At 47.4% G+C, this 26,261-nt stretch overlaps 1 protein-coding gene across 13 annotated transcripts in view; it reads left to right on the top strand.

Moving 5' to 3' along the window:
* SYNE2 (spectrin repeat containing nuclear envelope protein 2) overlaps positions 1 to 26,261 on the top strand; it is a 288,295-nt gene that overhangs the window by 259,142 nt on the left and 2,892 nt on the right. For 10 of the 13 annotated variants that reach the window (XM_074365411.1, XM_074365410.1, XM_074365415.1 and 7 more), the window contains 13 exons: positions 6,903 to 7,065; positions 12,335 to 12,522; positions 13,043 to 13,193; positions 13,527 to 13,709; positions 15,085 to 15,222; positions 16,538 to 16,732; positions 18,652 to 18,934; positions 19,434 to 19,502; positions 20,417 to 20,556; positions 22,259 to 22,373; positions 23,220 to 23,422; positions 24,384 to 24,584; positions 25,532 to 25,660. In XM_074365411.1, the coding sequence (XP_074221512.1) occupies positions 6,903 to 7,065; positions 12,335 to 12,522; positions 13,043 to 13,193; positions 13,527 to 13,709; positions 15,085 to 15,222; positions 16,538 to 16,732; positions 18,652 to 18,934; positions 19,434 to 19,502; positions 20,417 to 20,556; positions 22,259 to 22,373; positions 23,220 to 23,422; positions 24,384 to 24,584; positions 25,532 to 25,660 (2,158 nt within the window). The remainder of the gene's footprint in view (positions 1 to 6,902; positions 7,066 to 12,334; positions 12,523 to 13,042; positions 13,194 to 13,526; positions 13,710 to 15,084; positions 15,223 to 16,537; positions 16,733 to 18,651; positions 18,935 to 19,433; positions 19,503 to 20,416; positions 20,557 to 22,258; positions 22,374 to 23,219; positions 23,423 to 24,383; positions 24,585 to 25,531; positions 25,661 to 26,261) is intronic. The other 3 variants (XM_074365419.1, XM_074365418.1, XM_074365417.1) reach the window with 1 other exon arrangement.

The raw sequence follows: 26,261 nt of genomic DNA, 5'->3' as shown, positions 1-26,261 counted from the left end.
CTTGAAGAATGAGCAGGGAGATATGTGCCTTTTTAAACTGATACGTTTTTCATTGCTCTTCCTTTATCTGTATTTTCTCAAGGTTATTCTGGAAGACCAAACAATGCTGCTAGTCATAGAGTTGACTTGTTCTGGTCTTAGCAGCTTGCCTGATCCAGTAGGACTGGAAGGACTTACAGGTTTTTAGCATAGGGAGAGCTAAATGTGAGGTCGGCCTCCCTACTTTCCTTTTTCCTTCTCATTAGCCCCATCAGTCTACCTCTGGAGCAGATGACTGCTGTCCCCGAGCCCTGCAGAAGTGCCTTCCCAAGGGTCGAGGAGCTTCCCCAAAAAGACAGCAGCCATCACAGGGCAGTGAGCAGTCAATAGCCTGGTGTCCAGCATCAGGCAGGTCCCATGTACTGTGCCTTGGGGTCACCAGGGACAGCCAAGCATGTGGACCCAAGCTGGTCAGATGCTGCATTTGGGGAGAACTATTTCCAAATCTGTATTCCTAATTTCACTGGTCTAAAATGTGCTTGCTGTGTTTCAAGGTGGAGATGTAATAATGACTAAACATTGGGCTTTAAGGGCCCATGAGAAATGACCAGTATCATCAAGTCTTCAAATAAGGCTGAGACTGAGCCTAAAAGGGGCTTGGACACAAACCGAGGGTGCACTGCTAAGCAGAGCCACTCAGGATCACATAGAGAACAGTATTTAGGGATGTGGAGGAATATTCTTTTTTTTTTTCCTTTTTGGAGGAATTCTCAGATACATTATGGTAAACCCTAGGAGGAGCTAGCAAGGGAAACTGCAAAATTTCTTCCTCTACAAAGTCTTGAACTCCATTTGTACTACAAGATAGAATTTTTTCTGGAAAAAAAAAAAAAGCTAAGGAATGGACCAAGTGAACTCTCTGCCCCTCCTAAGCCAGGATGCACAGGTCTAAAAAGGTGGGGCAGAAAACCTCCCGGGGAAATTTCTTCTTTGGGAGGAAAGGAGGAAGGCACTCCTGTTGGACTTAGGGACTTCAGATTTCACCATTGCTTTTAAACCTGAAACAGAGACATTTAATTTGACAAGAACAGAAATCTTCTTTTCCGTGCCCCAAATCTAAATGTTTCTTCCCTGGGTTTATAGCACTTCATAAATAACCCATAGCCAAGATAACACTGGGACTTTCTTTCTCCAGCATTGCAGTCCTGTAGCGTCAGAACAAAGACGTGTGTGTGTGTCGTGTCAGAGAGGCAAGAGCTAGAGATATTTGTTTATTGGAAGGGAGAAAACTGAGATTAAAAAATTGCAGTTAGCACAGAAGCAAGTCTCTTCCTTGCCCATGGGCACTGCTCTGCGGCGGCGGGCGAGCCGTGCCCACGGGAGCCGGCGGGAGGGCGGCCTGCGGAAGATGCTGAACCAGTGAATGGAGCGGCGCCGGGCGGGGGAGGGGCCGCCGCGTCCCCGGGAGGTGGAGGTGCAGCCGGGAACTTGGAGGTTTCGCCCAACCTAAGGAATGATTTTTTCTCATCAACAGTAAGTGCCATTTCAGCCATCAGCTCTGCATATGAGGGGCGGCTGGCTGCTGTCTCTGTGTCTCGCTGTCTCGCGCTCTCATGTTGGTTACAATAGAAATTACAGATGAGATGGTGGCTACGGAGTGCGTGCGCTCAGCCATCGGGGGATGGGTTCTTCCCCAGTGTCAGCATGCGTGTGGTGTCTGCAGCCAGTCTTTGACAAGCAGGGGAGAGAAGTGATTATGCTGTGCGGAAAATGGAAGTCCTCCGGCGACATAAATGCTTCAAAGAGGCGATTAGCTCAAATGTATTGTCATGTCGGTGCCCTCAAATCAGGGCTTCAAGATCTTGTAGTAACTGATTATCTTACTGTAAAGACGGTTAGTCATTTACAAAGATGCAATTGTGCGCAATTTGTACAGTGTTTTTAGCAACTGACAGCTGCCTACAGGTCTGAGTATCTGTTTGTTTCAATACAAATTCAGATGCTTCAACCATCTCAGTTTTCCTTCGTATTTTTTTAAGCTATGCTGTCCACATTAGCATAGGAATTTTTTAAACTTATGCTGGTCCAGGGCCTTTATAATTCAACTGTTGACCCTTTAGTGAGTAGAGAATAGAACTGAAATGTAAACCATTCCATATACAGGAATTTATATTTAAAGCCTCCATCATACGTTGTAAGACTTAGGCCTGATACATGGAATGATACCAACCTGGCTTGATTTTTGTTTTGAAGGGAGAGCTTGGTTCGTAAGTATTAAATTATGATCCATCGTTAGCTAAAGATAAAGGAAAAACTTTATTCACCTTGATTATTTTCTGCATTTCTACCCACAGTCCCCACAAAAGACTTTATAGTTCATAGCTCCTCTTTGGCAAAATTCTTATTTTGTTTGATTTCATAGAAAAATGTTTTGGTTTTATTCAGGCCTTCTAATAGTCCACACAAGTGAAAAACTTCCCCCGTTGCACCTAAATATTTTGTTTTTGCCATCCTCAGAACTAGCTCAGGGAATCATGCTGATTTTTTCTGGCAAAATAGGATTTGTTGAAATATATGTGTAATTAGTATTATTCTAGCACCCCTGGGGGAAGCATGGGCCAGTGCAGAGATAGTGAGCTACTTACACGGCCTTGGTGGTTGATGTCATGCAGAATTGTACTTGCTTCCCTGTGCCAACAGTCTGGTTTCTGAATAGGTTTCCTTGTTTCCCAATATTAACTTGAGATTTAAAATTTTCCAAGAGCAATATTAACAAGGCCTAATTCAAAGGTAGGTTGCCTGAGTTGGCAAATGATGTGTGCTCCTGACCTGGGAAATTAGATAATCAGATTAGTGTCTGTGCAGAATAGAACCTTACAGACTCAGCAGTGCATCTGACAGTTCTGAGTGAGTGGTAACGTGTGATTATCTGGTGCAATTTCTTTGTACCACTGGGCCTTTTGGGATGTGATGCTTTCAGTAAGAGGTTGGGATATAGAAGCAGGTTAAGTCCTGATTGGGTGAATGTTTTGTAGCTTCTTGGTGACCTTTTCTTTCCCACCTACCCTCTCTTCCTCTTTAATTAAGCCCTAGGTGTGCATGTGGTGTGTGTGCTTGTTTGTAAGTACTTCACTTGTCCAGTATGGAACAAAGGTGTAGGAGCATGCGTGGCTCATAGTGTGACACCAAATTGTTGGTGGCAAGATGGCTCAGAGGTGCTCTGATCTTTACCTCTTGCCTTTAAAATAAAGTATGACCACCTCTTTTATGAAAAAGACAGGTTCGAAGGTGTGAGTGAATGTCATGTACTCATTCAGAAGATATTTATCGAGCACCTCCTATATTGTATTATGATATCTAAATTAAGATCTAAATTATATAGTGAGCTCTTTGGGAATAAGTTATGTTTGAATCCTCAGGACCTGCACAGGACCCAGGACAAAGCCAGTGGTTATTGAAGGGAAATCATGGAGAGGCAAAGTGGGTACCCCAAATGCAGCACTTGGTGGATGGACTCCTACCCCCTGGTGTGTCCTGGAGCCGTTGGTCTAGACTCCTGATCATGTTCCCTGACAGCAGTGGAAACTATCAGGTCCCCTCAACATGCACACATTAGCATATGCAGGAGATGACATGAGAGAAGTGCTTAAGACAGCAGCTCCAGCCAGATTGCCCAGGTTGGAATCCTGCCTCTGCCATTTAATTAATGACCATGTGACTGTGGTAAACTATTTCATCTCATTGCCTCGGTGATTCCATCTGTCAAATGGAGATATCACTATTCTGATCTCACAGCACTGTTGTAAGGATTAAATGAGTTGCTAACAGAGATAAAACACAGCAAGCCTGTCACATAGAGATGTCAGCATGTTCCATGTATGTTCCATTTTAGTAATGAAGTCTGTGAATTATAAAGCATACCCAATGCAGAAATTTTAAAAGGATGGGCTAACCATAGAAAGTCTAATATTTTATTCCCACCCCATTGGTTTATCTTGAGGACCATATTTTGGACACCACTGGCCTGGAGTTCCATGGTCCTGGGGAAGCCAAGCAAATTATTCGTCCACCTTCTCTATACTTCCCCCTCTGCTTACTATGCACCTCACCCTTGGGATTAACAGGATTCAGGATCAGTGCATCTCAGTATTTCTGCACCCAGGTTATTTTATTACTTGTTAACTCCCTTCATGTAAAAAATTGTGTTCTAGCCCTCTTCTTTTTAAAATAAAGAGGTTGAGATCCATATGCTGGAATAGGATCAGGTGCTGGATGAAGCAGTGAGGGCTGCCATTCTAGGAGGAGGTAGGGGGAGCAGGAAGCAGGAGAGCTGTGCAGAGGCTGCTGGCCTGAGCTCCTCTCCCCCCACCCCCAGGAAGCTCTCAGGGCAGGGTTCTTCCTAGAGAGCCAGAGCCTCCCAGGAAGGCAGCCCCTTGCAAACTGCATGGAAGACTTCGTCCCATGGGTCCTGGGGTTCCCCACTACTCTGGCATTATCTGTAGTGTTCTTTCTGGTCCCTGGGCACGTAAGGTGACAAGACATTGGGGTGAGGAAGGTGTACCTCTAAAGCCATGGGAACAAAGGGCAGGGATCTAGGTTACAGCTGCATCCATGCCTGGCCCCAGATTCTGTTACTTCCTTTTTAATAAATCATCTTGTGGCTTTGAAGGAAACTTCTCTTTGTGGTATTTGAGGAGGAATATAATTTGGAAAATATACCTCCTTAAAATCATTGTGACCACAGTTTCTGGGCATTTATCTCTGTTAGGCACAGTGCCCAGTGCCTTTCATGAGTTTGTATCTCATTCAGCCCCCTCAGCCACCCAGTGAAGGAAAGTACTGCTGTGGACACCATTTTACAGGTGAGGTTAAACAGAACCAGAATTCAAACCCAGACCCTGACCGCAAAGTCTGGCTCTTCCCCACCAGGCTCCACGGCCTCCTTCCAAGTTTGCCTATCTCATGGCGCTGTTGAGGATAAAATACTTAGAAAAGGACTGTGTGAGGTCCAGTGCTGTATAAATGAGGTGTTATTTGTAGAATTGTGTGGTCAAAATCAGCAATAATAAAAGCTAGTGTTATACTGAGTGCTTACTGTACGTCAAATTCTTTACATGCATCCTCTTGTTTTCGACTCAACAATTAACTGTAAGGTGGATAATTTGCAGATAAGAAGGAGATGGAGTCAGGAATGTTAGGTTCCTTGCTGGGTACTCAGCTTATAGATGGTACAGTGGGACTGAGACCTGGGTCTGCTCACCTCCAGAGCTCTGACCTGAGTATCACCTCCCTGATGCTACCACCTCCCTGAAGCTGGAGGGACCTCAGAGACCTACTGGAGACGAAGGGTTAAAGTAGAAGGATTTTTCCCTAAATCAGAAGGCTGGCTGGAAATAGAGCTGAAGCTAGAAGTCAGCCCCCAGGGTTGATCTCGTCAATAGTAGGAGGCAAAAAAATAATAACAACAAAACACACACAACTCTGTGGTTTACTGAAATAACAGCATCATAGCTCATATTTATTATTTAATTTACCAGATGTTTATTGACAGCTCCTGCCCACCAGACAGGGTGGGGGAGGGTGTACTAATGCAAGCCCCATGTGGCCAGGTGGGTATGGGCTCTGTCCTGATGCCACACCGTGGATGAGGGATGCGGAGTCACATCAAGCTGGAGCACTGAGGGGGCATGTGGGCACGGAGGCCCCGCTCATCTCGGAGAGCAGGGGCAGGGGCTCCAGGAGGAGGGAAGGGGGCTGCTTTGCGGAGGGCAGGGCAGGGTGAGGCCTGTGGAAGGGTTAGGGTGAGGATCAGATGCGCTGTACACTTTAGCTCCAGAACCAAAGGCTGGTAGAGGGGTGAGGAGGGCGGCAGGAAGCCATTCACAGGCAGTCGAGGAAGAGATGGCAGTGTGGGATGGGCGGCACACGTCCTGAGTTAGGGTCAGCGCCCCCTTTCTCTTCCCAATGCTGTGGGGTGCAGTTCTGACAACACCTCGTAATGTGAGGATTGATAAGTGGGAACTTTCTGTTGGAGGCATTACTTCCAGTCTCTAGGATTAACTAAAAAGTCCACCGGTGACCAGAACAAGCCTTCCTTTGCTCTACTTGAGGATTTTCTCCTTTTCTTTCGGGATCTGTATGGAGATCGTTTTCTCTCAGCCCCTGCATCATGTCCCCTTGGCAGCACATTCACGTGAGTGCGCATGAGCTCTCTGTGCGCTGACACCGTGCGCGTTAGTTCAGATCCTCTCCATGCCGAGTCAGGCGGACTGCTGAGGTAGGTGGAGGTGGAGCGGTTCTTGCAGGTGAACTGTGCCCCCCCTCCCTTTTTTGGCTGACACAGCTGCGCCATCATCGGCTGCGTCTGTGCGTGTGGCACCCGCAGTCCCTCAGACTGGCCGTGGTGGGGTTTGGCATGTGCTCTGTACTTGCTCAGGAGGAAGGTCCCATGAGAAGCATCATGGACCAAATACCACTGGTGAATCAGGCGTGTAACATGTTTACCCATCAGAGAAGGTCCCTGGCTGCTGCGATCTCGAGCGTACCCAGGATGGAAACTGGACAGGTGCCACGTGTGGTTATCTTAACCTGAAAAGAAAGAAATGGCATCTCTTGTCTCCTCTGGTGCCCCAGAAAGTTGTTCTGGGTCTCAAGGGTCCCACCCTGGGAATGACAGAACTTCACATATGCTTGGGTAGATTAACTCTTAATCCATCTGAAAAATCTACCAGAACAGCAATTTTGTAGTGTCCCATGTTTTGTGAAAACTCTTATCTGGGGACAGGAGTGTTGTCCCTGCTGTAAAAATCAGTTACCAACAAAGATTACTTTTTACCCTCCAGCACGCCTGTGGGTGCGTTCTGCTCACCACTAAACATTCTGCTTTTGTTTTCCATGTCTTTTTATCCTGCAAATGTGTTTAGGGTGAAGAAGCTGAAGGAGACCTTTGCTTTTATTCAGCAGTTAGACAAAAACATGAGCAACCTTCGCACCTGGTTGGCTCGGATCGAGTCCGAGCTTTCTAAGCCCGTGGTTTATGACGTCTGTGATGATCAAGAGATCCAGAAGAGGCTCGCCGAACAGCAGGTGGGAGTGAGAAGTGGGCTTTGTCAGAGCGTTGCAGTGCACAGTCTCCGCCAGCTCAGACCCTCCCCGCACTGGCTGTGTGTTTTAGCAGGTTCACGTGTCATGATACTGGTTTGTCTTTTCTAAAGAAAGTTGACCACCTTTCCCATGTTCTCGGGGGTGTGAGGCATCCGTCTCTGAAGTGCCCACCCCACCACAACCATTTACGTAGCTCTTTGGGAAATACTTGGAGTAATTTTAAGATGCAGACATTAATCTTAGTGATAAACAGGGTCTTTTATTTTGTATTTTCCTAACTTTGATCTTTGTTTTGTTTTTGTTAATGTAGTTTTAGAAGGCAATGAATTGAAAGAAAAATAATTTTTCTAACCAAAGAAGGTTTTCATGGGGCAATACCTGATGTGTCTGTTAAGAGCTTCAAAAAAAGGGTGCATACTTGGACCCGTAGCATAGGAAGCCTCTCCTGCAATGTTCTGTGCATCTCTGTCATCAGTTACGTACCCTTTTAGCCAACCTTGGAAACTTCACTGGGTGCTGCCACCTAACCTGGTGGGTGCTCTTTGATCTAACTTAACAGATCCACTCTCCTGCCCTCCATGGGCTCATGTTCGCCTGTTCATTCTCATATGTGGTGCCTGAGCTTGTCTTTATTTTTAAAATAGTTAATTTTACTTTATTCTCTTAGTGGCTTTCCTTCACTTGATTTCCTCAGTCCTGTGAGCAGTTTATGTTTTAACCATATAAGCATGTGGTCACCAGGTTCTCAGACGTGTACTGCTTTCTTCACATTACCTCCAAAACCTTGCTGTTTGTTGTCTGTCAGCACAGCAGAGAGATTCACCTACATGTCACAGCTGCTTGGAGACAGAGCTAGGGGCTGAACCTTTTTCATCAGATTATCATCAAGGCCAGAAGGCCACTCCTTGATGGTAAATTCTCTTGAGTTCAGATCGGTCCTTCTCACGGTAGTAAGTAACATCTCATGCTACCACGAAAGAGAGCTAAGTTTTCGATATTACTCTCAACTTAGATCTTTATTTAATCCTGTTACAATTACTGTTTAAATAATGCCTCTTCTCTGATTTTCAAGCTAGTATGACTTAGCCATGCTGCAAAGTAAAAATACTGGTTTTTCCACTTAGCCTCAGAAATTCAAGTATGTCTTTTTCACTGAGGTCGTCTAAATTCTGTCTTTGCTTTGTAGAGAAATGAATATTGATATAACTACCACGTTAATGGACATTACAGAGATTTTAATGCCCTTATCAGTAGAATCACAGCTACTGAACATTATCAGCTTTATTTACAAGATTGACCCATTAGGTTGAATTTCTTGAACAGCCTCTTAATAGACAAAGCCTTGCAAATAATTATTTACCCTGACTGGTGAGTTCTTTCAGGTAAACAGAATAGAAGCTGACAACATTTTTCCTCTTCAAGAATGACTGACTGTTGGCAGGGACTAAGAACATCTGTTAACATTTTATCATTAATTTGCAGGGAATTTATTCCCCAAAATGTACAGTTTGGAGCTGCTGCCATTCTCTTGGCTGTGTTTGTTCCAGTACTGAAATGGTATATATTTCAGTCTGGTATCATGATTTGAAGGTTTCCTCTTTATAGAATTCAGAATCACCATTTTGGAATCCTTACCCCTTGGTTACAAAAAAAAATTATGGAGTTCGTGTTCAGGATGACCGTTGCTGTAAAGAAATTAGATGTTGTATTAGTTTTGTATTGCCAGTGTCACAAATCACCAGAGGTTAGCAGCTTTATACAAATTTATCATCTTATAATTCCGGAGGTCAGATATCAGACACAGGGCTGAGGTCACATGTCAGCAGGGCCAGATTCCTTACTGGAGGCTCTCGGGGAGAATCCATTTCTTTGCCTTGAAGTCCTAGAGGTCACCCACGTTTCCTGGTCCATGGTCTCCTTCCTCCATCTGCAAAGCCAGCAATGCTGCATTTCCCTGGGCCTTTCTTCCATAGTCGCTCCTCCCTCTGATTGACTCTTCTTCTACTTTCAAGGACCCATTGGGCCCACCCAGCTAATCCAGGATAATCTCCCTATTTTAAGGTCAGCTGATTGGCAAGCTTAATTCTCCTTTGCCATGTCACCTAGCATAGTCACAAGTGCTGGGGATGAGGACGTGGACCTCGCTGGGGTGTGCCAGTATTCTGCCTACTACAGATGTCCTGAGGAAACCTTTAGTATTTTTATTGTAAAAACAAAGTTATAACTAAACCCAGACCTTAAATGCTCCACTAAAAACAGGAAATGTGTCACACAAAAAATTGTGTGTGAGCCATTTGAAAAAAAAAAACCTTACCTATGTTTCTGTCTCTGATTTAAATATAATGAGTTGCTTATTGCTTCCAGAAATAAGACCCAAACACTGGGGATCACCTAGTAGTGTCTTCTGCAAATGCCCTCAGGCCCCAAAAGTGATTAAGAGTGGTGAAGTCCCTGGACCTTCATTCTGATGCCCTCGGGGGCCTGGTGCAGAAGGAGTCGGCCTTATAAAAGTCTTTTGTTCTTCTCTTCTTTATGTGACACTCCTTAGGCTAATAAGGATTATATTCTTATTCCTGTAGAATATATTGTCTTCAAAATGCAAAGGAAGTGGTGGCAACCTCTGTGACCCTGAAAACCCTGAACCACTTTCACTGTCTCCAGCATCTCTCTCCTGTTTTCTTTGGGTGTCCTGATTCTCTGAGGGTGCCTGATGGCGGCTGGACACAGGTGGCCACCCCCACACCCTGTAATTACCAGTACCCCCAACTGGGCCAACTCAGCTTCATGCCAACTCCCCAGACCACTCCCCAAGACCACCCCGCTGGACTTGCTTGCCACCCCTAGCCCCTCCCGTGGAGACATTCTGGGGCCCCACAACGCACCACATGGTTTTCTTCTTTTCCCTCTTTATCTTATTTTTCTAGTTCCTTTTGTATTCTCATTCTTCCTGGCTGCATTCTCAGCTCTAATTTCCTGTCTCCCCCAATCTGTCCCCATTGCCTCCCCCACCCCCCGCCCAACTTCCTTTAGCTCTTTCCCAGCTTCATTGCTCTGTGTCACCTGCTCAGGAGCAGAAAAACAAAAAAAGAGGAGCCCGTGCTTCCAGAACCGTTGAGAAAAAAGTCTTTCATGTTGTTTTGTTTTTTCTTAAGTCCAGCTTGTCTCTGCATTGGAACAGTTTTGAAATCCAGTCAGTGCGCACACGCGTGCCTCCATGGGTGCTAGTGGTAGGATCATTTCAGTTTGTAAAATGTCACTTGTTCAGCACATAAGTGGTTTGTGTTTTTAAATATGGTCCATCACTTTGTGTTTTACAGAGTAACTAGTGCGTGCTACAGTATCAGTGGGCCATTCTGTGGTGTTTTAGAAGTTTCTTTTGGAAATTTTGAAAACCTTTGGACTCCTTTTTAACCAAGATGTGGATAATCTTATATCAATGATCATAGAGCTCATTTCTTGTTCTCGTTCACACTTTATATTAATCAGTTTTCTGGAGCTGTTTTATTCGATGTAAGCTGAGTAAATAATGTAGAGTGACTGCAAAGAGCCTGTTAAGATGCATGACACTCATGTTGATCCATAGACTAGACTTTCTCAGTGCTTCTCCTCCGGCTCCTGCCCAGCCTCACCAGGTGAGGTCAGGGGCAGGTACCACTTTTCAACTGATACCTGTTAAAATTGGTACCAATTAAAATTGTCAGTATTACTCACTTAGCACCAGCGTTAAGGTTCCTTATTATTTTGACAAAAAAGTTAAGAGGGGTATTTATCAATATTAGGAAAGCCTGTGGCAGTCCCATGAACCAGTGGGAATTCTTAAATCTGGAATTGTGTTTAAACCTAATAGTGATAAAGCTAGTCCTCCACTGTCACTAAGAAGACGGTTCTATCCCAGCATTTCAGGCACTTGTCCAGGACTCACTGCAGAGCTTAAGAAAATCACCTTGTATCTCTCTCTCCACAGGACATACAGGGTGACAAAACACATTTTTTTCTGAATATAACTTTGAGGTGCTGATTTTTAATCAGTTAGGATCTGTGTTAAGAACTTCTTGATTTAAAACTTTTAAATGTTTGCATTTTATTCTCTCATTTCCACCTGGACACAGAATGATCCACATCACACATTAATCAGAAGGAAAGTAAGAAGACATTAGTCCTGTCTAGTAATCCAATTGTAATCTCCAAAATTATTAAATATTAAGGTGACCTAGAATGAACTTCCTTTCTGTGGACAGTGGCCCTCCTGTAAAATGAACTTTGTTGAATCTGGGGAACTTTTATAGTGAGCAGCAGCTTATCTAACTTGGTCTCTGCTGTGTCGCAATGTAATTGGGTAATAAGATGAGTGGTGTGGTCTCCTGTCCCTCGTCACAGAATTTGGATGTTGGGAGAAGCCTGGCTCACCCTGATTGGCAAAAACAAGCAGGCTCCTCACCTTGCCCTCCCCTAGCCCTGCCACTGTGTCGTTACGTGCTCTGTGTGATGACTGAAAATGGCCACGTTTCTTCTTAAACAGTTTTCCATTTTTTCCTACAACCTTGCATTTTCTCTTGGTGAAGTTCTTTTTCCTGAATCAGTAGCACTGTCACCATCACAGAACAAGATTCCAGAGACCCTGCCCCTTCCCCAAGTTCCAGCCGTGGCCAGACTCTGTCACTTGGAGGGTGGAGTCCCTACCCGGCATTTTTCTCCTGGGCCTGTGGAGCCCTGGGATGGGCCCCGGGGAGGCTGTGGACACCACGCAGCTGCGGGCACAATTTCAGTTGCGGGGGTAGGCTGGCCTCTGTGTGTGAAGATGGCACAGAGGTCTTAGTAGATTTAAAAATTCTGTGACCCATAAAAGGTTACGAGATCCTGTTGCTGAAGTTTTAGATTCTGCTAAAGATAGTCAGTTTGCCAGGGAAGACTTTGCCAAAGCCAGGTCTAAATCGGAGGCCCTTGGGCTGGGGTAGTGCAGAGAGCTCCTGCTTCCCCGGAGCCTGGGGCAGTCGGCTGTAGTCGGGGGGGACCCCCCCACTCCTCCTAGCCCTTCACGTAGACAGTTCAACAAATCAACCCCATTGCTGCCGGCAGTTGGGCCTTGTGTCAGGTGCTACAGCATAGGGGTACACGGAGATGGGAGAGACCTAGGCAGAAATGCATGCAGAACTGTGCCCCCTGGGCTGGAAGACGAGTGTGGGCAGTGGAGGTCCCTCGATGCCACCACCATCACCGCCACCTCACAGTGCTTCTTACTCCACCGTTGTAGGACCTGCAGCGAGACATTGAGCAGCACAGCGCAGGAGTGGAGTCTGTGTTTAACATCTGCGACGTCCTCCTGCATGACTCTGATGCCTGTGCCAACGAGACCGAGTGCGACTCCATCCAGCAGACCACCAGAAGCCTGGACCGACGCTGGAGGAACATTTGTGCCATGTCGATGGAACGGAGAATGAAGTAAGGACCAAGCTCCCCTGAATGTCTTCCACGTGGTCGGCTAACTCTGTGTTCCCTTCTGAGCCACATAACAGTGACCCTTCTGTTCATTTCACTGGGGGACGTGCCCAGTATGAGAAAGGAAGGCTTAGCAGGTGTGACCAGTGCTCATTAAAGGAATCATTCAAGGAAGGTATCATCAGAGTCATGTCTTTCCCCAGCTCTCCTGTGTCTCGGGGTGTAAGGAGGGTGGCCACTGCACTGCTGTGTCCCAGCGTTAAGTACTAGAAGACACCTGTCTCCCCTTGGTTAACCTCCATGAAGCAGGAGCTCGGAGAGCCTGGCACTCCCACAAGGAGGGTGTCCTGACCAAGAAGTGACATCTCAGATTATTTCCTGGAAGCAGTAGACGGGTCTCTCTCCCATTGGGTTAGCACCGGTACAAGGGGACTTGAGGATGGGACCAGTCAAGGGGGAAAAAGCCACACGAACGCTCTGGTTGAAATAGATGGCTCATATTGAGTTGCTTTCCTCCCCTCAGAATCGAGGAGACGTGGCGGCTGTGGCAGAAGTTTTTAGAAGACTACTCCCGCTTTGAGGACTGGCTCAAGTCAGCAGAGAGGACAGCGGCCTACCCGAATTCCTCAGAGGTGTTGTACACCGTGGCCAAAGAAGAACTGAAGAGGTTTGAGGTAAAGACCCTCCCCTGCCCGATGCTCCTGTCAACCAAGGTTATGGCGGGTCCGGGATGGCCAAGATGACTTCCTGTAAGGGACAGGCTCCCCACATCTGCGGCCAGGACACCCCATCCAGAGCCGGCTGTCAGCTGCCCCAGCGGCCCTGCGGGGGTCACCCATCCCTGCCGGCCGCCGGGCGGCAAACTGGGAGGCCTGTTCTGCAGCAGCAGCAGCAGAACCGGTGCAGTTAGCCCTCTGTTGCCGTTCAGTCTGGGGGTGCCCCGACCAAGGCAGGTGGTCTGGGGTCGGGGAGGGCCGCCTCTGGCGCTGACGCCCCCTGTGCCGCAGGCCTTCCAGCGGCAGATCCACGAGCGGCTCACGCAGCTGGAGCTCATCAACAAGCAGTACCGGCGGCTGGCGCGCGAGAACCGCACGGACTCGGCCAGCAGGCTGAAGCAGATGGTGCACGAGGGCAACCAGCGCTGGGACAACCTCCAGAAGCGGGTCACGGCCATCCTGCGGAGACTCCGAGTAACCTGCTCTCCGTCCCGGGTTATTTGTAGATTGTGGGGGGTGGCAGGAGGCTGACATGTGATATCAGGCCTGTGACAAAGCTGCGGATAGAAGATTTCATGTGAGGCCTGAGCTGTCGTAACATTCCGCCAGCACAGCCCTCCTTCTCTTTAAACCCAAGCTGCCAGTGTTCTTTTTTTTAAAGAAGTTATTTGCCAAAGAGCAGGTTTCTTGAGCAGAGCCTAGGTATACGGTTTGTGTTACCAAACACATCTCTTTTTTTTGACATCTGTAACCCCTGAGGGTGTGCACATTAGAGGAGTCTCAGGCACTGCCATCAGCGGGTCTGGTGAAGGTACCTCTTAGCCTGCAAGGAGGCCCACTTTGCCCGCCTGCCCACTTTTGTGTGTCCTGTTGGTTCTTGCACCCTGAGGGATCGTGGAGGTTGGGGGCAGTGATTATCCTCCCAGTTTCAGAGCACGCTAACCTCAAAGGATGGGTTTAATTTGGGATGTACACATTCACTGTAGATTTCTGTCATGCAGAAGACACCGTACATCTCCCTTTGTGAGTCCAGGTGTAAACTGACAGGACTGGTGTGGGTTGTGGCTACAGGAAGTGATTCTAATCCTTGCTTCTGTTCTCAAGGCAGAGTGTTCTTGAAACCATTCCAAGAAGGTGAAAACCTGGACTTTTTTTTTTTTTTTTAACCCTCTCAGGAAGAAATTGGCCACCTTTTCAGATAGCCCCCTTGCATTAATTTCTTTATCTCCTGCTGGTTTGACTGTGACCAGCCTACACCTTCATTTGGCCCTGAATCCTGGTTTGTCTGAGCATCAGCTGCCTGTCTATGAGGCAGTAATCTGAGAGGTGATAAATCTGAGTCTTCTTTCTTTGAGAAAATACATTCAGAATTATATCAGTAAAGGCAATGGGACACTCGTCCAGGCTCAACGCTGAGAGCGATAATTTTCCATCTCAAAGCTACTAAGTCCTGTCAAGCAAAAGCTTCTGCAAAAAGCAAACAGGTGAAAATAGGCACGTGCCTGGCCTGGACTTTGAGGTGGTTCCTCAAAGGACAGAGTGGGAAAATCGCTGTCAGACCAGAGAACTACAGAATTTCAAATGCTGAAAGAACCTTAGAGATCATGATCAACACTCCCACACCCCCACCAACAAGGGTGTTGAGACCCAGAGAAGTCAGGGGCTTTGTGGGTATTGCACAGCCAGGACCAGACCCCAGGCTCCTGAGCCCACACTGCCCCGCCGAACGCCTTGTGGGCCCCTGGGGCTACTCTGGGCCCCTGTTCCCTTCTGCTGAGAGTGACCTTGCTATCAGCCTGAGCTCTCGTTCCACCATCAGCACAAACATGATTTTCTTCCCCCTTCGCAGCATTTCACCAACCAAAGGGAAGAATTCGAGGGGACCAGGGAGAGCATTCTGGTGTGGCTGACGGAGATGGACCTGCAGCTGACCAACGTGGAGCACTTCTCGGAGAGCGACGCTGATGACAAGATGCGCCAGCTGAACGTGAGGCCCGCTTCCCCTGCTCCCCCAGGGGGGCCCCTCTGCACAGTGGGGCGGACCAAGTACAGTACCCAGTACCCCAAGAGCAGAGTCCAGCATTATCAGAGTGGCCTGACTGCATCCACCTGTGCACTGCCGGGTTATCACAAGCAAGGATCCTGTTCCTTACAGTCAAGGGGTCACTGAACGAGGCCCTGTGTTCTCTTTGTCATTTTTAATCATCCAAGGGCAGAACGCTCTTTAGGTTCCAAGCGGAACTTTGTATGATGCTGCTTCTCCAGCGCTCGAGTCTGAATGCGACCTGCAGGCTGTAACAGGAGGGACACTCTCACTAGTGGGGCCAGGGACAGCTCTCTCTTCTCCCACTGCTACACGTGTCGGTATCACGCTTTAATCACACTGTAATTTCCTCCTTAGCTAGATTTTATAAGGGGCTGAGAAATGGGAATTTACCTTCCCTGATGTAATGGTACCAGAAGGCATTATTACTATGTCAGCAGCAATAAATGCCCGTTGGAGACTGATGATAGGAAATTTTCTGTTTCCACCAGGTGTCGTTAAGACGAGACCTGACCCTCACATCCAGTAATAGGAAATGTCCATTCGTATCTAACTCTTAGAATTGTTTTATTTTATTTTTAACACCTTTATTGTGGTATAATTCCTGTGCAGTAAACTACACATATTTCAGATGTACAATTTGATGAATTTTGATTGATGTATACACCCATGAAACCACCCCCACAATCAAGATAGCTAACATTTCCATCACTTACCAAGTGGTGCAAATATCAAACTCCTGATTAATCCCTTCCCACTCCCATTTACCCTGGTAACCATAAGGTGGTTTTGTATGTCTGTGAGTGTATTTCTGCTTTGTAGATAAGTTCATTTGTGTCCCCTTTTTTTAGATTCCACATATAAGCAATATCATATGGTATTTTTCTTTCTTTCTAGCTTACTTCACTTAGAATGATGATCTCCAGGTCCATTCATGTTGCTGCAAATGTCATTATTTTACTCTTTTTTATGGCTGAGTAGTATTCCATTGTGTAAATATCCCATATCTTTTTTATGCAGTCATCTGTCGATGGACATTTAGGTTGTTTCCATGTCTTGGCTATCGTAAATAGTGCTACTGTGAACATTGGGGTGCATGTGTCATTTTGAATTATATTTTAGAATTATTTTAATTGGAAAAGTCAGTGCCTGGGAGGGGGGATTGTATGATTGTTTTAGATTATTAAATCTTATGTCACTTAGTTAAAAATTGATGAAGCTAGAGTTTGAAATCCTTTCCTTCTCATATTCTAAATAGGGTTTCCAGCAGGAAATTACGTTAAATACCAACAAGATTGATCAGCTCATCGTTTTTGGGGAGCAGCTCATTCAGAAGAGCGAGCCCCTGGATGCTGTGCTGATCGAGGATGAGCTGGAGGAGCTGCACCGCTACTGCCAGGAGGTGTTTGGCAGGGTCTCCCGATTCCACCGGAGGCTCACCTCCCACACGCCGGTAAGGGGACCATCCCCCACGCAGGGCTTCTGGGCCACCTGAAGTTGATGGGTTTTGTTTTTTAGGGTTTTTCTTTTTTAATTTTTTATTGTTGACGGGAGGTAATAAGGTTTATTTATTTATGTATTTATTTTACTGGAGGTACTAGGGACTGAACCCTGGACCTTGTGCACGCTAAGCACGTGCTCTACCACTAAGCTACGCCTTCCTCCCCAGCACCCCCAACCCCACTGAAGTAGATGTTTGACTCTTTTTTTTTTTTTTCCATTTTTAAAATTATTTATTTATTTATTTTTAGTTCTTTTTTGTTTTGTTGGGGGAGGTAGGTAGGTTTACTTGTTTATTTATTTAATGGAGGTACTGGGGATTGAACCTAGGACCTCATGCATGCTAAGCATGTGCTCTACCCCTTGAGCTATACCACCACCCCCACTCACTCCATTTTTAACAAATTGGAAAACTTACTGTATAATGGTTAACAGTGATTTCTTTTATGGTTAAAAAAAAGCAATGTTTCGGGGTTTGGGGGTTTTCTTTTAAGTATAGTTGCTTTACAGTATTTTGTAAGTTACAGGTGTACAATATAGTAATTCACAACTTTTAAAGGTTATACTCCATTTATAGGTATTATAAAATATTGGCCTATACCCTGTGTTGTACAGTAGATCCTCATAGCTTATTGGATACCCAGTAGTCTGTAACTCTTACTCGTCTACCCCTCTGTTACCCCTCCCTACTTCCCTCTCCCCACTGGTAACCACTCATTTGTTCCTTGTGAGTCTGCTTTAAAAAGCTGAGTTGAAAATGTTCTTTCTACTCTTACTAATATAGAGCCAATAATTACTTAGAAGCCACCATTTCTAATGGAAAGGATGGCCCTTCTGAAAGTTCTTGCTCCTCTTTCCTGCTTCCCACGGATTCCTCAGCACAGGGCTTCTCTGGCACGTGTCAGCACCCCTGGGACATGTTCATAACTGGTCTGGTTTTGCTTCCAGTAGTAACTTTGGGATGTATTGGCCTTTTCTTCTCTCTTAGTATTTGTGCCTTTCTGGTGCTTTTTTCTCACCTGACGCTCCACAAGCACCAGCTTTCAAAAGCAGCTATGTTTCCCCTGCACAAAGGGGCCTTTGGGAAGCACAGGTGGAGGCAAGGCCATTATTCACAGCTCACTGCCTTTGTGTGCCAGAAACTTCCCTGGTGACCGCTGACCAACACGACTGGCCACCTTTTCTATTTTTGTGTCTCCAGTGGGCCAACTTGAAACATAATTTCTGCATCAGAGCTAGCCTCAAAAATTACCCTACAAGTCCCTCAATTTTATTTTACTTTATTTTTCTCAGCGGAGGTACTGGGGATTGAACCCCAGACCTCATGCATGCCAAGCATGCACTCTACCACTGAGCTGTACCCTCCCCACTCAACTTTAAAATATAGCCTTTTACAGTCATCTTTCTTAGAATCATTGTAACACAGAGTAAGATTCTATATTCTAAACAATAAGATTAGGGAAAAGGAAGAAAGAACCTGGTCTTTGAAGTTGTGAATTTCATCTAGAACACTCTAATGGCCTTTAAAACTTTTTTTTTTTCCTATTTTCTGACTCTTGGATGAACCTGCCATTAACCGACAATGAAACTTTGTCCCCCATTTCCTTATCTTCTATATAAAGATATTTAACTTAGATTTCAAATTTCGGGGTTTCCTAGGAAAGACGGTAGAGTTTTGGAAGCTACAGGTTGTAGGCCCCACACGTGATAGCCTAAAGAGGAACAGCCACACACAAGGCCGGGGAACCTCATTCTGTTCAGAGCTTCCTCAGAAACGCTGGTGGTGGCTGGCGGGGCAGACTTCTAATGCTCTTCATAATTGCAGTAGGCCATGATTTGGGTAATTCTGAGAACTGGACACTCCCGCTCCAGGGTTTGGAAGATGAAAAGGAGGCCTCTGAGAATGAAACGGACATGGAAGACCCCAGAGAGATCCAGGATGACTCCTGGCGTAAAAGGAGAGAGAGCGAGGAGCCCTCATCCCCTCAGTCCCTTTGTCACCTGGTGCCCCCAGCACCAGGGCCCGAGCGCTCTGGCTGTGAGACCCCCGTCAGCGTGGACTCCATCCCACTGGAGTGGGATCACACAGGTGATGTGGGGGGCTCGTCCTCTCACGAAGACGACGAGGAGGGCCCGTTCTACAGTGCTCTGTCAGGTACGGACCCGTCCGGCTAAGTTCCCAGCCCCTGAGCCACACGGCCAGCTCGGGATCGAAGTCCAGCGCCCAGCTGACCCAGACTTCGTGTGGCTTCCCGTGTTCTGTCCTCCCACCTTTGACCTACCTGCAGGTCAGCTCACTGCCATCCCTGGGGGAATGAGAGGGAGAGAGAGAAGAAACTCATGCTGGGTCGTGAAGGCTCTTCACTGATGGCTCTGGATATATGGGAGCTCATTGGTGAACTTCTCAGTCAAGTTTTTCAGATGAAACATCCATAGATTTCCTCTGTTCTGTCTGTGCACTTGCCCTCCCCCACCACGGCTTCAGTCAGTCAGGAGTTGGCTGAAGAAAATCCTGGCTTTTTAAAGGTTTTTCATGAAACAGATAAAGGGTAGTTACGTTTCTCCTCCCTGGTGACAATGTTTCTATTGTTTTAATACTTGGGCATTCATCTACAGACGCCTGCAGCAAGGAAAATGACATTGTTCTTTTTCAGATGTAGAAATCCCCGAAAATCCTGAGGCCTATCTTAAAATGACCACAAAAACTTTGAAAGCGTCTTCTGGTAGGCCCCTGCCCGTGCATGTGTCTCAACATGGCAGCCCCCTGTGGCGCACACCGCATCCTAAACCTCGCTCCCGCGTCATGTCTGACCCTGCCTCTGTGCACACCATGCGCCTTGGTCCTCGTGTCATGGTGTATTCGCACTGCCGTACTCACACGTAGCTGCGTGCTCCATACAAAACCCGCCCAGACCAGAGCAGTCCCCACGCCATCCCCCACCCCGACCCCAGGCCTGTGCAGAAGGGAATTTTTCACGGTGCCTTTTTGTATTTATATTGTCCCTCCATCTAACTCAAGTCCTTTGGCATGAGCCAAGCTTTCTTCATGGTGGCTTGGTTTGGAACTGTTACCTTGCTTACGGTGATTTCCTGGGAACAGAGTGGGGAGGTGGGGCGGGGGGGCGCGTGCTGTTGCCTTTGCCGCAGGAGAAGACACCTTCCTTTCCTTGACTTGCAGCTCCGACCTTTATTCCCTACCCGAGGCCCACCTACAGTGGTGAGGTGGCGCCACAAGCAGCCCTTTGGTCCCCAAGTCCATCCTCATGTTCATTCTTCCCATCGTTCCTGAGAGGCCTTCAGTCCCCTTGGCCCACGGACCTGGCCACACTGCCAGTGCTCCCACCACAGAGACCCCAGCTCCAAAAGGCCACTCACCCACAGCAGATCATCTGTTTGTTGTGCTCCATAGTGAACCCATCTAGTGAAGGCCCAGTGTCGCTCAGTTGCATGAGTCTCATTTCATTCCCTTCTGGGACATACTGACATTTTGCAAACATGCATGCTTTGCAAGGAAAGCTGCAGAATTCATGTTATACTGTAACCTGATGCCATGTTACCCATGACCTTTTTTGTGTAACTAAATACGAATCCTTTGGTTGGAAAGGATGGACTGTCACTTGCTATTTATTTGTTTCAGGTAAATCCATTTCTGAAGGCCACTCGTGGCATGTTCCTGACAGCCCTTCCTGCCCCAAGCGTCATTACAAGCAAATGGGAGGTGATAGGAACGTACAGCCCAGTGCCCCTGATTCCAGCACCCCTTATAAACCAGCCTATGTAAGTGTTGCCTCCACTGGGAGTATAACCCAAGTGCATGAGTAATAGTTAAAAATTTTTAAAGAGAGATTTGGGTGTATGCTGTGTGTGCTGACTCCCCAGGCATATTTTTGAGTTGATTTTCCCATGGTGAGGGCATCTCTGCTGAACTGTCCATACTTCATTAGAACTCTGGCAAAACTGACTAGACTTAGAGATAAGTGTCTGGCTAAACACCATCTTTGAGTGTTGACATGGTATGACCGTGATTATTACTGTTGAGTCAGTCATCCCTGCAAACAGTGGAGATGCAAAGTGCTGGCTTTCCTGAGCTGCTCCTGAGCTCCCAAACCTTATTATTGTTATATTTATCTTGACTACACATCCTATTAAAAAAATTGTGACTTCATATTCAGAAAGATTTCACAATGTGCTGTGGTAGACCTGGGTTTGGTTCCCAGCCCTAACAATCAATTGTTCTAAGGCTGTAAACACTTTACCTTGCCTCTATAAGCCTTCCACACCTGAGGATAAACACGTCTTACATAATTGTTGTTAGGTTTAATGTGTATGAAGGTATAAAGAAGGCCCTCAGAAGTGGTCACCATTATTATTACTGCCAGCCAGCCTAGGATTTCATGTTGGCCCCAGATCATTCTCAGTACAGAGAACTAGTGACGAGCAAGTTGAAATTAAAATGTTTTGTACATTTTTGGTGTCATCTCTTAGAGAAACCAAAAGCCATGTAAGCGTCACTAGATCAGTCCTCAGAGTGCCCTCTTTGTGTAGGGGTGCATATTGCCAGATAGTTGGAGAAGAGTCCGCTGGTGTAGTCATTTGATAATGGGTTGTCTGTGCCCAACTCAGAACCTCTTCCTCCTGCTCAGCGAGCAGTGTCATTTTTCATCTGCCCCTCTGTGGTGGGGAATAAGACCTGGCAGTCCCGGGGACAGAGACCCCCGCACCTCACCTTTGTTTTGCACCCAGGGCCGTGTGGTTTGGCCTTTCCCGATGACTGTGCCTGTGCTCCTCGCCTGGCCACTTTCAAAAGCTCAGCCTTTTTTGTGTGTGTCTGCAGCCACAAATCTGAAGGGTTTTGGTTTTTTTTTCATTCCACACAAATAGGCCATATGGACACAATCCATAGAAAAGCACAGCTTTTCTAAAAAACGGATGCATTTATTTTTGGAAAGGCCTGAGACAACAGCCCAGCCAGCTCTATGATAACAGAAGCGTCAGTATGTGCAGTGAAAGATAAACGCTCGATGATGAATGACCCTGGGAGGCGGATTTGTCCTCTGTGTGTTTCTGATTCCCGGTGACGATAATGCCGGTCACAGAGTGACTGGGAGGGATGACTAAAATTTTGTAAAACACTGTGCACATGTAGAAGAGCTAACACAGTAACAGTCTGGTAAGCTTAACGATGCTCTTTGCATAGTTCGTCTGAGGGGCGTTAGGAAGCCTCAAATCAAATCAGGCCTTTTATCCCCAGTGTTGACATCTCACCTGCTTCCCCTCCCTGAGGCTTGGCTGAGGCTTTATTTCTACCATCAGCTTTGCTGCCAGCCATCCACCAAAGTGCCTCTGTATTCCCAGCAAGTTGCCCTTCGAAGGAAAGGGCACCCATATCATCATTTCTTACCTGTTAATATGAAGCAGGACATTCTTCAGACCGCCTTTAACATGTATAGATGGTAACATAAAAATTGTCTCATTCTAGGTAAAGCTGCTGTTATCTCCAGGCGCTGATGGGGACAAGGAAGACCCACGAGTCCTGAACGGCAGCCCCCAGCAAGAAGACGAGGGCCTGGCCGCTCTCACCGGGCAGCAGTCAGGTACAGTTAAATCAGGTGGTTGTTAAGATGTAGAGACTGTATTTGGGGTTGGTTGGATATTTACTTTATTAGGGTTTTTTTTTGTTTTTTTTTGTTTTTTTTTGTTTTTTTTTTGGTGTGGGAAGGTAATTAGATTTACTTATAAATATTTTTAGAGAAGGTACTGGGGATTGAACCCAAGACCTTGTGTGTGCTAAGCATGTGCTCTACCACTTGAGCTGTGCCCTCCCCTTGGTTGGATATCTGCTTTAAGTCATTGCTCGACAGAAAATTAATTAGGAATTGACCAACTATATAATTCGTAAACTTGGCCTGCAGCAGCCAGTGTTATTTTAGAACCAGCTGACTTGTACTTATGAACAGATTCCTAGGCTGTTCACTTTACCTTTGAAGCTATTTATTGACAAAAGGACCCTCGTGTGATGTTTTCACCGGCATGACTTCACTTGTATGTAAAGTTCAGACACAAAGATGATGATCAGAGTTGTCAGGTGCCTCCTCATGAGACCATGAAAGTAATGACTCAGCTGAGTCTAGAGCCAAGCTCATAGCCTTGACCTGACCGTTCATGACCGGAGAACGTGCCTCACAAATGGCGTGCACGGGAGCGCTGAACGTGGGACCCCAGCGCCCCCCACCTCCTTCCCGCCTTCGTGGGGATGGCGGCCCAGGCCTTGAGCCGGAGCGAGGGAAGTGTGCAGCTCCATACTCGGGGGAAGTGATAACCCCCACACCTCCTGCAAGGAGCAGCCCTTACAGGTTTTGTCACAGTGACCCCAAATTAGTTGGAAGCAGAGAAATCTGTTTACGTTATTGCTTCTTTTTATTGGTGGCTTTTTGTTCCAGGTGCCTTTGACAGATGGGAGCTGATCCAAGCTCAGGAACTTCACAGTAAACTCAGACTAAAACAAAGCCTGCAGCAGCTGAACTCTGATATCAGCGACGTCACCACCTGGCTGGAAAAAACCCAAGCGGAGCTAGAGACGTTAAAGCTGGCCAAGCCTCCCTCTGATGTGCAGGAGCTGGAACTGCGGGTGAAGAGGCTGAAGGTGAGTGAGAGCGTGGAGGGGCAGAGGGATTCAGAACGCGCGTGCTGATGCAGGCGGCGCGTCAGGGAGGCCTGTAGCACGTCGTGTGTGGTGGTGGGCAGTCCCTCCCGCTTCACTTCTGTGACTGGCAGGGACCCCAGTGCAGACTTGTTACTCCACCCTGAGGAGCACCCACAGGTGACCCCAAAGCCCAGAGCAGTGCTGGGGAGGTGTGACTCTGATCTGACTTCAGAGGCATCCCTGGGGCATGAGTGGCCGTGACCAGGTGTAACACTCCCTTCCAAACTATGTGCAGCCAAGACTTGGGGGGAAGTGTTGAGGCTGGGGAGGAGGACCAGCTTACCTGTGAGGATTCTGCGACCTGATCTGGTTACTCTGCTACGCAGTGAGGGTCTGTCACCCACACAGTCCTTGCCCCACTGGGCGCAGGGAGGGGTGTCCAGTGTGAGCCCTGCACTTTGGGGGTGCTCTGAACATGAGCTGGGCTCCTAAGAGGACCCAGGGCAGGGGTTCTGTGGTACCCAGGCAGTCTTCACGTTTGTGCTGTTGTTTTACTGTGTGCATGTCAGGGGTTACCATTCATTCTAAGGAATGATACTTCTGTGATGCGTAAGGGGACATGCAGGGTAGCCACATGGGCCTTACCTGCGAGGCTTTTTAACCTGATCCAGACACGGTAAGTCGACCAGGGGTCAGCAGGGTCTGTTCACGCCTCCGGTGCAGCTGGTTCACCAGGAGACAGGCCTCCGCTCTCAGCCTGGTCTGCTGGCCGCCAAGCTGTGACCTTGTAAGGCAGCTCCCCCACCTGATGCTTCTCAGCCAGTCACAGGCGACGTTGCCCTTGTATCTGGGGCCACGGCTTGGAGAAGTGTTTGGAAGATCCGTTCCCCACCGAGGTTCAAAATGAATCCTGTGTCACTAATTTCCAAGTGCCTGACCCAAGCTTTTCCCTCTGTGGTAGGAGATAGTAAAAGCCTTTGACACCTACAAGGCATTATTGGTCTCTGTCAACGTGAGCAGCAAGGAATTTCTGCAGACCGAGAGCACCGACTCCAAAGAGCTCCAAGACAGAGTCGGCCAGCTGAGCCTGCGCTGGGACGCAGCCCAGGGCGCCGTGGAGAGCTGGAGAGCAGGCTTGCGGCAGTCACTCATGCAGTGCCAGGTACGCTGACTCAGCACCCAGCCATCCCCAGCCGGCACCCAAGGCCCAGTCCCGGGCAGAGCCAGGCCCGCGTGGGTGGGGGAAGCAGATATTTATATCATCGTCAGGCTGCTCTGGAGCAGACAAATATGGCTTGTGTTAGGAAGCATGTGCTTTACCGTTTGTTTCCAAAGAGGCCCACCTGCTGTCTCAGGGACCTGATACTTGCCCTGCGTTTCCCAGTCTGTTGCCCAGACCCACCCATGGTCTAAGGATTCCAACAAGGGTTCCAGTAATGTCACACCAACGTTGCTGCATGTCTGTCCTTTGTCAGGAAGACTGGATAGTAGAGTGATTAAGAGACCTGGCCCTGGAACAAGGAGCAGTTTAACCAGCTCTGTAGCTTTAGTGTGACTGTGTGCAAATCACTGAACCTTCTAGACCTCAGTTTTCTCATCTGAGAAATGGGAATACTAGTGCCTCCCGCACAGGGTTCTTTTTAGGACTACATGCATATAACCTTAATCTAGTACCTGACACATAGTAAATGCTCAGCCCACTTAGCTCTGACCCCATCATAGAGAACATGAGCCCACATGCAGCCCTGTCCCTGGGCCACAGCCTGTCCTATTGGGGTGTCTCCCTTGAACAGTGAATCCAGCAGATTTGTTGAGGAATTTGTGTGGCCTTCCTATGTAATACCAGGTGTGGCATTCTGAGCCCCACCTTTCTGTCAGCACTTTTCACTTTGCACAATTCACCATGCCTCCTGGGACCGTGGCAAGCGTGCCCACCTCTGCTTTCCCTGGGGGTCCCTGGCATTTAGTTTAAATCTAGCCCTTTTACTCACTGGCTAAAGACGAGAAGAGCAGATGATGATGATGGGTTAGAAACAGCAAGCCACTTCCCAGCACACCCGCCTTTGTAGTCTAAGAAAGGGCAAAGCCATGACGTCTGTTGTTTTTAAGGACTTCCACCAGCTGAGTCAAAACTTGCTGCTGTGGTTAGCGAGCGCCGAGAACCGGCGACAGGAGGCTCATGTCGCTGACCCAGAAGCAGATCCCCAGGTTCTCCTGGCGTATCAGGAAGAGCTGATGGTAAGTTTTGTCCTCCATTGTCCTGCACTCCCACTGGCCTCTTCGGGAGGTCAGGAGTTAGGTGACCTCGCCTGGCATTTCTGGGACCAACACCCTCATGGTGTTCTGGCCTCGTGTTCCAGTTGGTGTCTATGGAGCATCCCTTCGTTGTTCTGAAGCGGGATGAGAGCAGGGACCAAGAGCCATGGTCCAGAGCAGGAAGGCTTCAGGACTCTCAGAAACTGGGGGAGCAGGTGTTTAGCAGGATTCTGAGAAACTTAAGGCTGTTTGCAGTACTTTTCCCTCATGAATATGGCTCACGTGGGGGGCAACATGGTGCTCAGCGGCCCCGCAGCTGTGATGAGCTGCATGATTTTTCTGTATCCACGTAGCACAGTCTTGCCTCTTGGAGGGCAGTTGTGTTTTCAAGTATTTATTTCACCACCAAACCGAGAGCCATGTTTTCTCACTTGCACTTAAAGTGACATTTTTATCCATATATTTGAATGTGGTTTAATTTAAATAGCTAACACTTAATCAAAGTGCTGGTCACTATTTAAAAAATATACTTTTGTACTAAAATCTTGTAAAGCCCCATTGTCCATTTACTCTGGGTTTTTTT

Source organism: Camelus bactrianus, chromosome 6 (genome assembly GCF_048773025.1).
Source record: "Camelus bactrianus isolate YW-2024 breed Bactrian camel chromosome 6, ASM4877302v1, whole genome shotgun sequence".
Taxonomy (NCBI): domain Eukaryota; kingdom Metazoa; phylum Chordata; class Mammalia; order Artiodactyla; family Camelidae; genus Camelus; species Camelus bactrianus.
Note: the sequence above shows the minus strand (reverse complement) of the source record. Positions and strands in the feature narration are given on the sequence as shown.